At 38.7% G+C, this 16,102-nt stretch overlaps 1 protein-coding gene across 1 annotated transcript in view; it reads right to left on the reverse strand.

The window, feature by feature from the left end:
* Positions 1–1,009: 1,009 nt before the first annotated feature.
* The window catches only part of CDC40 (cell division cycle 40), a 37,739-nt gene continuing 22,646 nt past the window's right edge, over positions 1,010–16,102 (reverse strand). Inside the window, exons 7-15 of the mRNA XM_010407197.3 lie at positions 14,495–14,634; positions 12,776–12,850; positions 12,083–12,128; positions 10,637–10,738; positions 9,278–9,393; positions 9,061–9,194; positions 4,320–4,396; positions 2,728–2,872; positions 1,010–1,976 (exon numbers count right to left, since the gene is read on the reverse strand). Of these exons, the coding sequence (XP_010405499.3) occupies positions 1,799–1,976; positions 2,728–2,872; positions 4,320–4,396; positions 9,061–9,194; positions 9,278–9,393; positions 10,637–10,738; positions 12,083–12,128; positions 12,776–12,850; positions 14,495–14,634 (1,013 nt within the window). The 3' untranslated portion in view covers positions 1,010–1,798. The remainder of the gene's footprint in view (positions 1,977–2,727; positions 2,873–4,319; positions 4,397–9,060; positions 9,195–9,277; positions 9,394–10,636; positions 10,739–12,082; positions 12,129–12,775; positions 12,851–14,494; positions 14,635–16,102) is intronic.

Consider the following 16,102-nt stretch of genomic DNA (forward strand, 5'->3'; position numbering starts at 1 on the left):
TGTATTTGAAGGAAAAAATCCGTTCCAAATTACTCCAGCCCCCTTTCTCTTGAAGCAGCACCCGGCACACAACACACACCAGAGCTCAACTCCCAGCTCAGGAATCAAACCTTACCTATGAGAAGCACATCAGAAATTCATCCTCTGCAAGACAGCAGCAGCTCTTTCCCACCCACACTGTGAAGAGCAGAGAAGCAGGAACAGCCTCTTCTCTCCCTACAGAGGATCAGTCCTCAGGACATATTGGACCAGCTCTTTCCTCTCTCTCCAGGCTCTACTGTTTCCTGTCTCAGTCCTTGTCTGGGAACAAGGCTGGGCAATACCCAGTTACAACCAGGATGGTGCTTGTGGAAACAGTGCATGGACTTTTTCAGGCACACAAGGCTACTGGGATGGGAAAGTAACCAGGAACATGTAAACTCAGTGCAGTTACACAACAGCATGGACTGACAGTGGAATGACTCTCAAGCTCAGCATTACAGAGTTGGTCTAAAAATGCCTAAGCTTCCTGTTCACTCACAAGGGCCTAACTTGTGTAACTCACTCTTTGAAAGACCAGAATTGTCTTGCAACCAGTCAAACAACCCAAACCCCACACAAAACAACCAACCCATTTCCTTCCATCTCAACAATGTGGGATTCTTTGCCTCAGCTTCTACCCTACTGTCAGTTAAGGCAATTATTCCTTTGCTATTCTTTATAATGGATGAGTAGTGATTGGATTCACAGTAAACAACATAGTGTAATTCAAAACTGTAATTAAAGACTGATCAGTGGGGATAAAACTTGCTACATGCATTTATTTTTATGTGCCCAAAAAAGAGAGCAGACAGGGAGCCAAAAGGATTTTTTTTCTCTCCTGCTGCCAACTTGCCTTAGTTTTAAATGAACACTGCAAGAGAATGAGTTTATCTAAACACTGATATAACTGCACATTAAAATACCAGATGGTAGGAAATATTTTATATGGACACTGCAAGATAGAAAAATTGAACAAAGATAAGCAGACTTCTTATAAAAAGGTTTATTAAAAATAAGTTCTTTAAAGAGAAAAAGTGTGACATGTATATACATTAAATTGTCAAAAACCTTCGCGGGGCTTATAATACAAACTATTCCAAACAGAACAAGAGACATTCAGTTTTTTTTTTAATATGCCATGCTTAATGAAACAGAATAGCATATGGGAAGACAAAAAACCAACACACTGCACACAACCATCACAAGGAAAACCCTGAAAATGAAGACTACTTGCAAAGGTGAAAGGGAGCGATCCTCATGATTCTACGGACAGAAACTACGACTATGAATGGCATCTTCAGTTGATAGAGCTCACCTGACAACTGCTAGATTCCAATTAATTCTTCATTTCTACTGTGAATTAGCAAATCTCAGCAAGTGGATTTGTGCTTATCTTTTTCAGCTCTATTGCAGTAGGTACCAAAGGTTTCTTCTTAGGAAGAAAGTTACACAATTGCTGGTTTTCTCCTTTAATTCTCTGACAGCCAGAACCACAAAAATAGTTTTTCTTAAAATTATTTTATTTTACAAGAGTGTTTTGCACAAGCAGTGGCAAGACAAACTGGCACATGATTCTGCATGCTTCAGATGACCTCAGCTTAGTTTCTCATTCCTAGATGCCATATTTAGAACTTTATCCTTTCACTTGAGTCTTCTGAATTTCCTGGTGTTTAGTGCATATATACAGTGAGCTGAGAACTGCAGTGTTACAAATGTCTACCCACCCTCACAGCAGAATGCACCCTAATCTCAGATGTATGCAGGACTTGCATCCTCTTTAGTCCCATAGTTTAATCAGACCATCCCAGCCACACGTAATGACTTTGGATGTTTCGTGTGGATGCCACACGGCACCGATGCAGACTTTGTCATGTGCTTTTAACCTGCTGTAGAGTTTTGTTGTCTTCCAGTCCCAGATGTTTAGTTTCCCATCTGCATCTCCAGATATTACATAGCTGTATTAACAGGAATAAAATGGAAGTTGTATTATGTGTACAGACTGCTTGTATACTATTACAAGTAGCAACTGAGCAACAGAAAAGAGCTTCCCCCAGGGAGCTTCCCATCTGACACAGCCTGCAAACATACCTACCAAGGAATTAGCATTCATGCTGTGCTCTAAGAGCACACAAGTCCTGCAGAAGGTGATTCCTCAACTGTGAGGTAAATGTGCTAAGCAGTGTGATTATACCCTGCACTGTGTTACCGGAACCAAAGAAAAAGCGCCACAAGTTTCTCTAAAATTATAGATGCTTTTTCCTCTGGGTTTGCTGAGGTTATTCCCCAGGTTTACAGTAACTGGTATATTATGTACACACAGTACTAAATGTATGGGCATATTACTAAGCCAACAGGAAGAAAGAGATGGTTCTCTGAACAGTAAGTGAGGATACCCAACCAGACCTACGAACTGGGGGAATGGGGTGAGTTCAAACCCCAGATACTCTAGACAAGTGCACGTTGTGGGAATAGACCCTGCACTGCACACCACGTGCAGAAAGACAGATGGGAGTCAGATGTGGAAGCCTCTCTTAGTCTTATCAGATACTAAGAGTAAACTTTCTGTTCTGCTTGGCAAGAGAGCTCTGCCTGATGCTGAGCCAATAGGATGACTGTGCATTCATGAATGTTGCAGAGGATTCGAAAGGAAATTTAGTGTCCATACCTGCAAGTTTTAAGACGAATTTCATTCCCACAAAAACTTACCTCATATCAGGTGAAAAATCCACTTGACAAGCATAGCCAGCTACCATGTGACCTTTAAAAATTTTCTTTTTGTTTAATCTGAATCTGTTCTGAGCTCCAAAAATCAAGATTTGGTTATCCATTGACTGGCAAGCCAACCATTTCCCTGTAAATGCAATAAACAAAGACGGTATCAGGGTGCTGCATCTGAGGAAACAGACCTAACTGGGATGTTTTTATAGACTTTTATAATTTTTCTTACACTATCTTAATCCAGATTTTCATTATGTAGCAGGGTTCTAGGTAACAGTTGATATTGCTTCTGCCTGGTACAACTGCCAAGAGTTGAAACCTTATGTTTGACAGGATTTGGGATGCCTATTCCTACAAAATGCACTCAGGACTCTACTAACGCTCTGGCTGTTCCAGCTATGTGCTGCATCAACCCCACTGACTTCCTGTTAAGTTTTTAAGATACAGTGTAATCTTGCTGCTGCACATAATCACGTAAGTCAGTGAGGGGAAAAAAATCCACCTAGCTGCAATCTACTTGATCACCTGTTTTGTGGGTACTCTAAGATAGTCATCCCCTCTTTCCTTTATGGGAAAAATAGGTCTAAGGTAGAAGAAGGAATTTGAAAATACTTACATTTTTGCAAATATTTAGTATTCTCTGCCTTAATGGAATGCAATTAATGAAGATATTTTCGTGAAAGAAAAATCAAGGCTTTTCTAATCAACCTTCTCATTTTGCATCTTGGCAGTGCACTAACTCCTGCCTGAGAATTCAGTGAAGAGGATGTGCTACACAACACCCAGAACAGAGACTTCTGTCCTGAACTCTGCATATTGTCACTGCCTTTAAAGTGTTTTATGCAGTGACAATGTAACATTAGCGGTGCAACAAGTTGATCAGCCTCTACTCAGCGTAATGGCACTGTTAACAGCAAATCTGGCAACACTGTAATAATGGTGACACTAAGGTATTTAAATTTGGCCAAAACAGATAACAGGATTTTTGTCCTGTTAGAAGGATTTTCACTGATTATGTGAGGCACTAAACAATTATCCTCCTTCAGCATTATTCTCATTGAAGAAAATAAACACCAGTGAAACATTAGCATAAAGAAACACTGAGATAATTTGGGATTTATCTTATGCAAGAGTTTTTTGGACTATATTCAGACCAGAAGGGGACAGGATCATGTACAACATCAGTTTCTGCTTTAACAGTGGCACCACAAGGACTGCTGAACTTGCTTAACTCTTTGCTGCCATTGTCAGTTCCCACCATTGTTTCTCTTAATATTTTAAAAGCAGCAAACAGCACATGGCAGCTCTATGAAGAGTCCTTTTGCCTTGTCTGGATGAAGGCCTAATTTTAAACTGATACAATCACCCTGATATAAACCCTCATTTTGACATACTTGTTCTTTATAATTTTAAATCAAAACAAGATCCAGTCCAATCTTGGAATAAGTGCACAGAGTGACTGGGGAGGGGGGTTAGATTGGGCTGAAAGGAGGATGCAACACAGCAACATCACAGAAATATAATCAGTAAGACATGCCTAAGTAAATTAGGTCTAAGAAGGCAGTAAAGTGTTAACCTACCATTTGGAGACAAAGTCACGGCTGGCATGGAATGCATACTTGGCTCAGCTATGTACTTGAAGTCTACAGGAATGTCCCTGCAAAAGGAAGAAGTATGTGTTTTATGAAGACGTGGAGATGTTCCAGAGAGTTGCCTCAAGTCAGCTGAGGATTTACGTGGTGACTGAACTGTGGAAAATGTATGGTGGCATCCAAAGGAAGAATATGCAAAAGCTCAAAAATATTATGAATGTCCACCCGAGAGCTCCAGTTGTGGAGCCATCTACAGCATAACCTCAGAGTGTGTGAATTTACCACAATCAAATGATCCAGAGTCTAAATTAGAGTCATCATTCTAATGGTTAAGCGTAAACTGTTACACAAAGTTCCTTTATTGCCTCCAGTATAACTGCAGCTCTTACAAAGTTCCTATTTAGATAGCAAGAACATACTGACATTTGCATGGATCTTACTGGAGTATCTCATTGACTTGAGTTTTGTTTTAACTCGAATTGCTCTGCCTTTTAAAAAATTCTTCTTTTTTTAAACTTTTTTTAAAGGAAAAGAAAACAGGATTCTCTCCCTCTCTCTCATCTCTCTGATAATGCCCTTTTCCTCCTGATCTCCCCAAAACAGCATGCCAACCAATTCCAAATATTCACAGCTGAACTGAACGCTGAACTTCCCAGCTCAATGGCATAAAAGACTGTGCCAGAGCATGTCCTTAACATATACTGTCCTGTACAAAGGCCTAGGGAAAAAACAAGGACAGTCTTAACCCTTACTTCGCAGAACTGCCATTTGGTTTTGACTATATAAATTGAATTACTAACGGTTTGTGCATATTCACAGTATTCCTAATACCCTGCACTGGAAGACTGGAAGAAAGGGAAGGCATGCACATGGCTTTCTCATTAAGCAAAAGAAACCTCCAGCAGAAAATAGATTTGATTAATGTATTCTGCAGAAAACACATGCAAAATGTTCTGTAGCAACATTAATTAATACAAAGGGGATGTTTATGACTTCATTGTCTAATTCACAGAGCAGAAGGGCTGCTGGGACACTCTCGGAGCGGAGAGCGTGGGTGGCTGCCTCGTCCCAGCTGCCCGAGCCTTGTTGAATGGCAATACGGTCGGCATTAGCAAGGTAATTACCATCCTGCTTTATTGTGGAGGAAGTTATTTCCCACCATCTTGAGTTAAGCAACACACACAGGGGCAGCAGGGTGAGAAGCTGCTCTGTTGTCAGGAAGTGACACAAATGCTCCTGTGAGTTAAATGTTAAAATAATTTATTCCTCAGAGTGAGAAGGACAACCCACTTAATACACTCCATGGATAAAAGCATGTGCTTTAGGCCAGGGATAACCAGCTTCCAAACAGGCAGACCTAAGACTGCTGTTGGGCAGCAAATCTGTAAACAAGTAACAAAAAGTCCACGTCATCTCTGAGGCCGATCGACCCAACAGCACAGGAAGTGCAGCCCCTGTGCCACATCCTACCCAAACAGTTTCCAGCTCCATTTGCAACAGGACACAAGGGTATTACTGCAGCAAGGCCAGGCCCTGATCCACTCCCACCACCCAACACTCCTGCAGACCAACAATCTTCTTGAGTCCTCAATGCCAGGTAGAACCAATCCCACCAGAAGCCCCATTAAAGTCTCATCACAGAAGATGCATCTCCAATACTGAATTGTACTGCACTCAGAAATTTAAATGCAGCACAGGTTGTTCTGCCTTCTTCTCGTTTTACAAATGAGGCCTGGCTCATCTACTAGAATTTATTCACAATAGCTCTGCTTTATGTTGATACCTACCAGGCACACTTAGGACAGCAGCAGAATATGCTGCATTAAACTATTAGGCAGAATAAAGACATGCATTTGTGTTTCACATTTGCTTCCAGTCGAATTGCTAAATAAGTAGTGTCAGCCTGCTCTCTTAAAAAAACCTTAAAAAAATTGCCAACATAGATGCTATCCTGGTTGCCCAACCTCAAAACTCATATGATTTTTTTTTTTGTGATGAATTTTTAATATTTAAATATTTCAAAGTCCTTTCCCCACTTCATAGCATTTCAAAGGCTGAAAAGTTTTAAATACCAGAAGTGATACCTGCTAGTCAAGATTTAGAAGTGTTATACTGGGGTTCTGATACAACTTCTTCCCCAGGCAACAGGAAGAAAAATCTCTTTAATGAAAGAAGGAAAAAACCCGAAGCCAACCCAAACCCTCAGTCCAACCCAATCCAGTTTTGGGACCTACACATCATGAAGACGTCTCTCAGAAGACTACACCATCTCTACCAGGAACCATGGGCAAAAAGGCCTGCTGAGGGGCATAGCTTTACAGAGATGACAAGCCTCCCAAGCCAGTCAGCATAATAGCTAAATTACCACTGCACAGTTCTTGCTTTGCTGGCTGACTTGGAGGTAAAAAGAAGTAACAGCCTCCAAAGTTAAAAGCCCAACTTATTTCACTGCTTACCCAAGTAGGATCAGATGCTCGGGTAAGCAGTAAAAAAAAAGACAAAGCAAAGACAAAGCAACATTTTGCATTTCTAGAAGAAAGAACACAGAATATGATACCCATGTCAACTTTAATATCCCAATCACATTAAATGCAAAAGCAGACAAATTTTCAAGTACTCCCATTAATATTCCTATATAAACCATATAATCTAAAAGAGTCTGTGCTATACTTGAAGTCTGAACTTTCAGCAACTAACCAACTGCAATTCTAAGCACAGCCCAGTGAAATCTGTGCATGGGATGAATTCTTGGGGAAAGGAGATTTAAGTTCTCAGGAGTTCCTCACTGTGATGAAGTCAGACGTGCCATCCCAGTACCAGCTCTGGCCAAGTCAAAGTGTTTACAAAACACACTACAAAATTCCTCTAGACAATTGTAACTAAGCAATTAGACCAACTTTTAATTACTGGTTTTTAAGGCCATACTCAGGTCATAATTACTTCCACTTTATTTCTGTAGGATACTGAAGGAACATTGTGCTGAAGAGCATATGAAGAAAAGTGCCAAAAGGTGCAGTAACCAAATCACTGCTAAGTAGCAAATAATTTTTCTTATCAATTTAGGAAAAAAAGATTTGAGAAATGATTTGCCATGTAAGTCTCTGAGCTCCAAAATCTTCCACAACAAATGTATTAACTTAGTTTTAAGGCATTTTAAAAATCTGGATCTTGAAGTTATAGATATATGCTTACAGACCAATTAACATATATCATGGCAGGTTGTGGGGAAAGGTTTACAAGTCATGCCCAGGAAGATGGCATTACATTTGCCCTTCATAAAACCAAAGAATTTCCCAACAACTGCATCGCAGAGTATTGCCTAGAGTCGAGTTCCCAATCATTTGAACAAGGGAGCTCTTTCTTCAGCGTACAAGCAGCTATTACGTATTTTTTCTTCAGAAGGACAGAACTTCTGCTACTGGAACAATCAGGCTGTGATGTTCCCATGCCAGAACCTTTTTGCCTTTCCTGCTTTTCCCCACAGACTGACTAAATCCACCCACTTCACTATTTATTTCAGCCGTCACACAAAGTTCATAAAACAAGGGCAATCCAATCTCAGGGAAATAACAGATTTGTGCAAGCGAGATCATCCTCCCACTCACCAGAGATGAGACATTCCATAGCAGACATGGTATTGTAAAGATTTTTCTTTAAGGAGCTCAGTAACTGCATGGGTCTACTTATGAAGTACTGAACAGAGGCTTTCTTGGAGTGGCATATGGTGACAGCATTTTATGTCTAGCCTAAGCCTGGGTTCCCAGACTTTGGTCATTCCCACTGCTACTGGCAATGATAGCAGCCGATCACAGACAAGCTGAGGATTTAGCTGGCTGCTTGGGTAGCATTCCAATACCACAGATTGGAGTCTCCTGTCTGGGCTACAGGGGAAAAAAAAGAAAAAGAAAAAAGAAAAAAGAAAAAGAAAAAAAAAAAAAGGCAGCTAGGAAGGAACTGATTAGTCACAGAGCTGTCGAACTAGTGTCTGTATTATGCAACAGCTTTGCATGTGTGAACAGCAAAAGGAAATGAATACCTCAAGATATGGGACTGATTATTTAAAAAAAAAAATCTCAAATCCTAGAGGAATCTTAAAAGTCTAAAATTCAAGATCTTAGTACCTAGAATCTTGCAAAAAACATTTCAGGTAGGAGTGATCTGTTTTCTCCACAGGTTAAATGTTAAAAACTGGAAACCATTTAAAATATTTTGTATTATTTTTTCTTGGACAGACTCTCCCTTGTCTGTCATCTATTGTATTCATACTGCGTGTATCAATGATTGCCGGAAGCCAGACTATCAGAAAACCAGAATAAAGCTACACTAAACTAGTTATTTCAAACATGGGCCAAGTACTATATAACACTATGGACATCCAAGTTCAAAGCATTCAAAACCAACACACACCAATTGTAATAGAGTAGATATTTCTTTAAGAGGTTAATTTAAAGACTAATACACCCTTGGGGAAAGGGGAGAGAGCAGAGACCATTAATAGAGTGCAGTGTGTTTCAGGCTGATAGGGCTGTCTTATGTTTTCTTTGGGGAAGAGGAAATCTATGAAGTGTCTCAAGCATCAAGTCAGAACAGCGTTTTAAAGCTTTTCCTGAGCTAGCTACAACTCAGTACACTCCAGTGGCCTATGTGCTATGTACACTTTTAAAAATAAACTCTCTTCTCAGTTTGCTCACAATACACTTTGAAGTAAAATTCAAAATTTTAAACTTACCATTCCCAGACTCTTAAACTCTTGTCATCAGATGTACTCACAAACCTTCTATTTTCATCCACAAACACAATGGTGTTGACAGCTCCCAAGTGCCTATCGTATTCCTGCACAATCTCACCACTTCGAATATCCCACTGCAATTAAAAGAGTCAGAATAAGAACCTGTTTTTTATTAAATAGCAGTATTTTTAGAGAAATAAATATTGAGTAGGCATACCTGCACAATTTTCTTATCTGACATTCCTGCAACAAATAGATTTTGTTTATCTTCATCAGGATTGAACTTGACACAATAAGGAACCTTCCTGTTGGTGAATCTTGAAATACATTGCCCTGCAACAGAAAACCCATTCATACTGTATCAGGTTGGAAGTGCTATGGGCTTGGTTGTTTGCAGATATTGAAAAAAAGCACTTTACTAAGAGCAGATAATACTTCTTTTAAAGTCCTTGAGAGAATTAGAAGGTAGAATTCGCCCTGCTCTTTGATTAGACCTTCTTTCACATTTGTGTGCATGCACCTGCATAAACCGCACACATACAAACTGTTATGTAAGTTTGCTACAGCTTTCCAATCAATACAAATGCTCAGTACCCTGCATGCCACCAGGACAGATCAAGAACATAAGGACTGGTTCAGGACATCACAAGCTGACCACTGTCTTTGCAAAACATCCCCTCCTTAGGATCAGAGGTCTTCTCAACAAGAGGAAACAAACTTGGGCAAGAACTCAAGATTAACCTTAGAAAAGGGTAACAGTAATGCAACTGCAAAATAAAGCCCTGACCTCCTCTCATAGCTTCAGCCACAAATACCCTGATTACATGTTATCCGTAACTTATGGGAGCCATGTTAATCCAAAAGCTCTGTCTAAACAACTGAGTTCAGACTCAAGACTGGAGAATTTGACTTTTCACCTTTCTGGCTACCACCTGTATAAGATTAGTGGCACTGCTAACCCAGAAACCTAACATCTTTTTCAAACAGGGGAACTTCTTTTCTTAGGAAGAGACCCAGGTTTAAAAGAACACCATCAAAATCTATCCTGTATTTTTTTAATTTAAGAAACTATTTGTATCAGAATGTTACAGAGCATCTCCCAGGCATGAGAGCATCAGACCTACCCTTCAACTCCCTATATCAGCAGCCCAGTTACGACCACCTTTTTTTAATTGGAGTGCTCTTCAAGTTCGGGTTGAGCAAAAGACCAAGTGAGCTAATTTTTCTAAATTAAGCATATTTAGGTGTAAAGAGTAATTTTACAGCTGTAAATGTAAACATGCAATTAAATGATTTGGCAAGATGTCTTTTTGCTGAAAAAATGTTCTAGCATTACAAATAACTATCAAATTTCTCAAATAAAAAGGTATATGAAATACAGGTAGTGTCAATTGCACCACCACAGATAACAACAAAACATATAAGGGAAAAAAGACTAATTATCCTGTAATGAAAGCCTAAACAGTGAGCTACAAGACAATAAGAAGGACAACCGGAAACAATCGGAATGATATCATTCTAGTCCCTGTTACTTAAAAACAGTGACAAATAACAGCACCTACAAACACAAGCCTACCTGTTTCAGTGTCCCAGAGTTTTAGATAGCGGTCATACGCAGCACTAAGGAACTGAGTGCCTGCATTGTTAAAACAGATGTCTCGAACAGCTTTACTGTGTCCTACAAAATAGAAAAAATGCAATGGTAAACTCGCATCCATTCATACTTAGAATTAATGTGTTGGGTTTTTAAAAAAAACCCAACTCATATTACTCCAGTTAAATGCTCTAACAATGCAAAGAGAAGAAGAAAACCACTTACTGAAGTTCCTCAAGAGAACTAATAAAGAATAATTTAAATGAGAAAGAAAAAGTAACTACTAAAGAATGATGAGAATAAAACCCCATAACACCCTCACACCTCTAAGACACTGGAGAGAGAAACAAAAGCATTGCACAGAAACAAACAACATAAACTGAGCAGAACTTGAGAAGAAATTTTAAACACACTAATAAATGGCAACATCTAATGAAAAAGAGGAGAGACAAACACTACATGAGACACATTTAATGGAGAAACATTTATAATTAGAAAACAGGTACAAAATACAGGAAATATTAAATCAGAAAACTAAGAATGCTTTCATCTGATGTTAACCTTGCTGCTCCTCAGCCTCAATACTTTCATCTGACCACCACATCAGACTTGCAGTTCTTTTTAGTTAAAATATTAACACAGTAATTGAAATACAGCAAAATGGGAGGCAAATCTGGTCGACAATAAGAATCTTTTGAGAAAAACAGTCACACTGTTCAAAAAGAGCAGTCTGTTGAGAGAGAACCTTTTTGAGCCATCATCTTTGCCGCACTGCTGTCACCAGAAATAACAGGTGAAAAAAGATTTCTTTATTGTTACTCAACATATATTCACTCAGTGTTCTAGAAATGTTCCTATTTCAATAGGAGAATCAGCTACTTTTGTTCTGCATTCAAGGCTGCTAAGAAGTTTGTATTTCTCTCTCTCTCAGCTATGTGCTTTAAAAAGCACCTGTTACATGAACAAAGACTGTACCTGAACCTAAAAAAGATTTCCCATGCTTTTGCACTAAAAACTCAGCACAGATGGAATGACCTATTTAAGGTGGGATCATCAGATCATGAGACGCCCCCCCCCCCCGGTTAAATACAGAGGGTTGCTGTTTTCAACATGAACATGGGGCAATTTAATGTCAAAATTTTGCCTTTCAAAAGGAGTCTTGCATAAAGTATTGATGACTGTAGTACACTAATGTTTTAAGGGTTGTAAGGTGTTACACATCAATATTAAATTGCTTGATATAATGACAAAGTTCTTAATGAAACGTGCATCTTTTTCACTTCTTACTGTCAATATCATACCAAACACCCATTGCCTTGGATGCACACAAGTCTTCTCTATGAAAATAAGCTATTAATAAGCTAACCTAAATCATATTCTTCCAGGAAGTTGTTCTAGATGTAAATGAGTTTAAAAAAAGACTATTACCAATAAATGTTCGTAGACATCTTCGATCACCATATACTTCCCACAGCTTCAAAAAAAGGATGGGGGGAAACAAGTCAATTGTCAAACAATAATGGCTGAAATTAAGTGCAAACATACATGGCAACATTTTTAAAGAAATTAATTGCAAACATATACCATTTACTGATTGATCTATCCAGAAATTCACCAGAATGCTGTCACCTTCCTGTTAGCAAAATCCCCTTAGAATAACTAAAACTGCCATACCATATACCAACTTTAATGACTTAAGGTTTTGCTACTGAAAAAACCCCCCAAAACATCAGCTTTCTGATGTTATATGCTGAAGTGAGGTTAGTTCAAACTGCAAATGTCTCAGCAAAAGACTTCAGCAGAGACCTATTGTTAGTAGTTGTAAAACTACGCTTCACAGAAAATGAATTAATATAACAACAAAGGCAATAACGTGAGAAACTTGTGACCTTTTAAATGCTATTAATAAACAACTAACACTGTTCTAACAGCCTCAGTCTTATGTACTATTTCTGTCTTTGTTCCAATGAATTTGTAATTTAAAAATTAAGTGAGAAAAATAAAAGCAACACAGACAAAAGGTATTTGGTAGAAGTACCAAATGTTTATGTATCCTAAAATGCACTGTCTGTATTCCAGGATGGTATAAAACGTATACATGAAAACAGAAAAATAACTCACCTTAATTTTGCAATCCATAGAGCAAGACAACAATATATGCCCAGACAGAGGAAACAATCTGACTGCACTGACACCCTGTAAATAATAACATAAGTTAACAGTAAGTGAATCATCTAGATGTTTCCTCAGTTCATTTGCCCTCTTTTCCAAGCAAAAAGCTAAAGCTTATCTTCATAAAATACAGATACAGATACTGTATCTTGAAAAGAAATAACCTGCCCACATCCTATTTTAGAAACAGTGATGTATTCTGAACAATTGTTATTGGAAAAAAATTGATTCACTTTAACAGCTATATATATAATCTCCTTCAACATCCACACCATTACTGTGGTAAACATAGCAAATAAATACAAACTGAGGGTTGGGGGACTGTGTCTGTACAACAAGCCTTTCCAAGTGGGGCAGGTGAGGAATTAAAAAAAAAAAAAGTTTTTACTTTATAATTTCTTATAAAATATTATATATTACATAAAATTATAACTTTATAATTTCTTACATATACTACCAGTGCCCTCTGCCCACTGAGCTCAGATTTCCTGAGCACAGCATCTTCACAGCTGTCTGTATTTCATGTAGTCCTTTCTGGGAACTCCAAAGAACCCCAAGTACTTGTGGTTTTAATGTTCCTCCTTTCCATTTCATATCAATTACTCTAGTCATATGCCATCGAGTTCCGCCCTCCCATCCCTGGTTGGAGCTGGGTATTTTATCCTCCCTATTATTATCTACTTATATCCCTCAGCTTTTCTAAATTTGTCAGCCCATTTTTCTTTTGCCTCTCTCACCGATATCATTATTCATTTTGTTTGAAGGAAAAAGCTATTTTACACATCAGTCTGTTGTAATAGGATAATAGGCAGAGGAGTGACTGGAGCTTTGGGGAGGAGATGTCATTCTGGAAAGCCCTGATAGTTTTGCAGCTATAAGCTCGTTGATGCAGCAATCATTAAAGAAGGGCTCAGAGATATGACTCAACTAAAAAAAATGGGTAAAAGCTAGAAACATTCCCTGTGTCCTCCCTTCTTCCATCTTTCAAATATTATTAAGGTGCTGTCCATTGCAGTGCAGCATACTCCCCCTCAAGCAATACTTAAAATTAGTGACAAAAGAAGCAGCAAATTGAGTTTATGCTACCCTGAGCAGTGAAACACTTTCTTAATACCAGAAGTGTGTATATAGTTTTGGTATCTGACACAAGAAGGAACTGTGGATGTTAAGCAGCATCAAAAAAAAAACCTCTTACCAAGACACACATGTCAAAGGTATTAGCTGTATTTGGGAAACCTGTAACACTGATGCACCACGATCACAAAAGCTATGTAACTTTTCCAAAGTTTGATACGAAACAGCCCTTAAGTACTTTTACTACAAAAAACCCTCAACCTCCAAACATTCTTAGGAATCTCTAGAATTAGCCTTACTGTTATTCGCATGGTAGTTTAGGAAATAATTTCAAAACCTGCAGAAGTCACTGAATAATACTTTTCCCTTGAAGGTAGGTCAGGAAGTCACAATGTTAACACAAAAGTATATGCAGCTAGACAACTGCAACTGAGCAGGCAAACACCTTGTGTGAGAATGTAATGCAACCAATTACATGCAGAGTATGGTAAAAATACTCTTCCCTTCTACTGATTCTTCAGTTTTCTAGAAATTACTAGCTGCAGACCGAAAATTAAATGGGTTGTTACGCTGTACGCTCACAAACATTCCTACCTTTGTATGCCCAGACCACACATGGATTTGTTTCTTTGGAAGATAGCATTTCTCAGGTGGTACTGTAGAACGGAGATTAACTCCAACATCTTGAGGGACATGAAGATAAGATCTCCCCTGATAGTCATACATTTCTTTAACTGAAAAGGTAAACACAGAATTCTGAGAATCCATATTTTAAGAGGTTATAATCTTTGAAAGGCTCAACAACTCACACAGTTACAATTTTTCTCAACAGAGCTGCTCTGCTGTAGAGGGAGAGGTGAGAGAGCAGGTGTAAGAAAAAACAACTTCATAGGATACAGATGTGGAATCTCATTTGACATCAGTTAAACTGTGTCATTTCAGCAAAGTCTGCCTGGAATCTGACAATCCAAACATTAAGAAAATCTTTCTCCTATACATGTTACTCATCATCAAACAGCAAGAGAGCTCCCCTGACCAAAAAGACTTTGCTTAGATTCATAGATTAAAACGTGCAACTCTAACCCTGACATTTGCTTGCAACTCACGTTCTGGCCAGCTCTGTGCTGTGCCAGTCATGTCAACAGAATTACAAATCAAGGAACCAAGGATTCATTTGGCCAGCACGAACCAATATTGGTCAGCAGCAGCCAACAGCTGCTCTTTAACTAGATTTAAGAAGCGACTGGACAGTCAGAAACACAGGGATGCATTGTGCATGAAAACGGATTATTTCAGAGTAGACGCACGCTGGGTAGCCATGACAATAAACTGTGCCCTGATTAAATTAATTTCTCACTTTCTGGAATGTTGTTATGGCAGTTTTGGTTGTACACTTGCACAGTATCCATGCTTACACACATCTTCAAAATGGCGTATTTCTGGAACGTTTGTGTGTGAGGAGATCACAGTTTATATGGCAAGGTCTCTCACTGTGAAATTTCAGGTAGAGAGCACAAAAACATGGATACGAAATAATTAGTCCATAGGGGGCTCAGTGGCTAAAGTTTCATGTTTGTTATACTCACTGCTGTTCAATAAATACTGTCATGATCTACTACACATAAACAGAACAAAGTATTAGTGTCAGCAACGCGTATCTCACAGGCACCACTTCTTCCTCAACGCACACTAGAGAGGATGCTCCCAGCTTGTGCATGTGAGCCTGGCTGTAGAAACTGGTACACAAAGAGAGACCCTGTTTACCAAACTATATGCACCAAGCAGTGTAACACAGGGCTGTTTTGTATACAGACAGCTGAAGTAACAGTTTCAAAAAATTACTGCATTTTACTGACTTAGCAAACCATTTTCTTTGAAGGTGCCACATATTACAGGCTTCCGTAGGGTAATTAATTGATACACAATTATTCATAGTATGACGGCAAGAACGTTTACATTAAAAATTGAGGAAATGTAAAGTCCAAGTGATTTTCTAAATTGTTCATAAACCATAACTCAGAACATTACCTGCTGATGAAAATACTGACATAAAACTACAGTAATTCTGAAGATGAAACTAAGCCAAACTCATAACTTCAATATGTTTGCTCTGTGAAACAGGAAAGGGATATGTGCATCTAGTAACATTAAAAATAAATAAATAAAACCAGTACCCTGAAAAACAACATTTCCACACTGCTC

The sequence above is a fragment of the Corvus cornix genome, chromosome 3 (assembly GCF_000738735.6).
Source record: "Corvus cornix cornix isolate S_Up_H32 chromosome 3, ASM73873v5, whole genome shotgun sequence".
In the NCBI taxonomy this organism is placed as follows: Eukaryota; Metazoa; Chordata; class Aves; order Passeriformes; family Corvidae; genus Corvus; species Corvus cornix.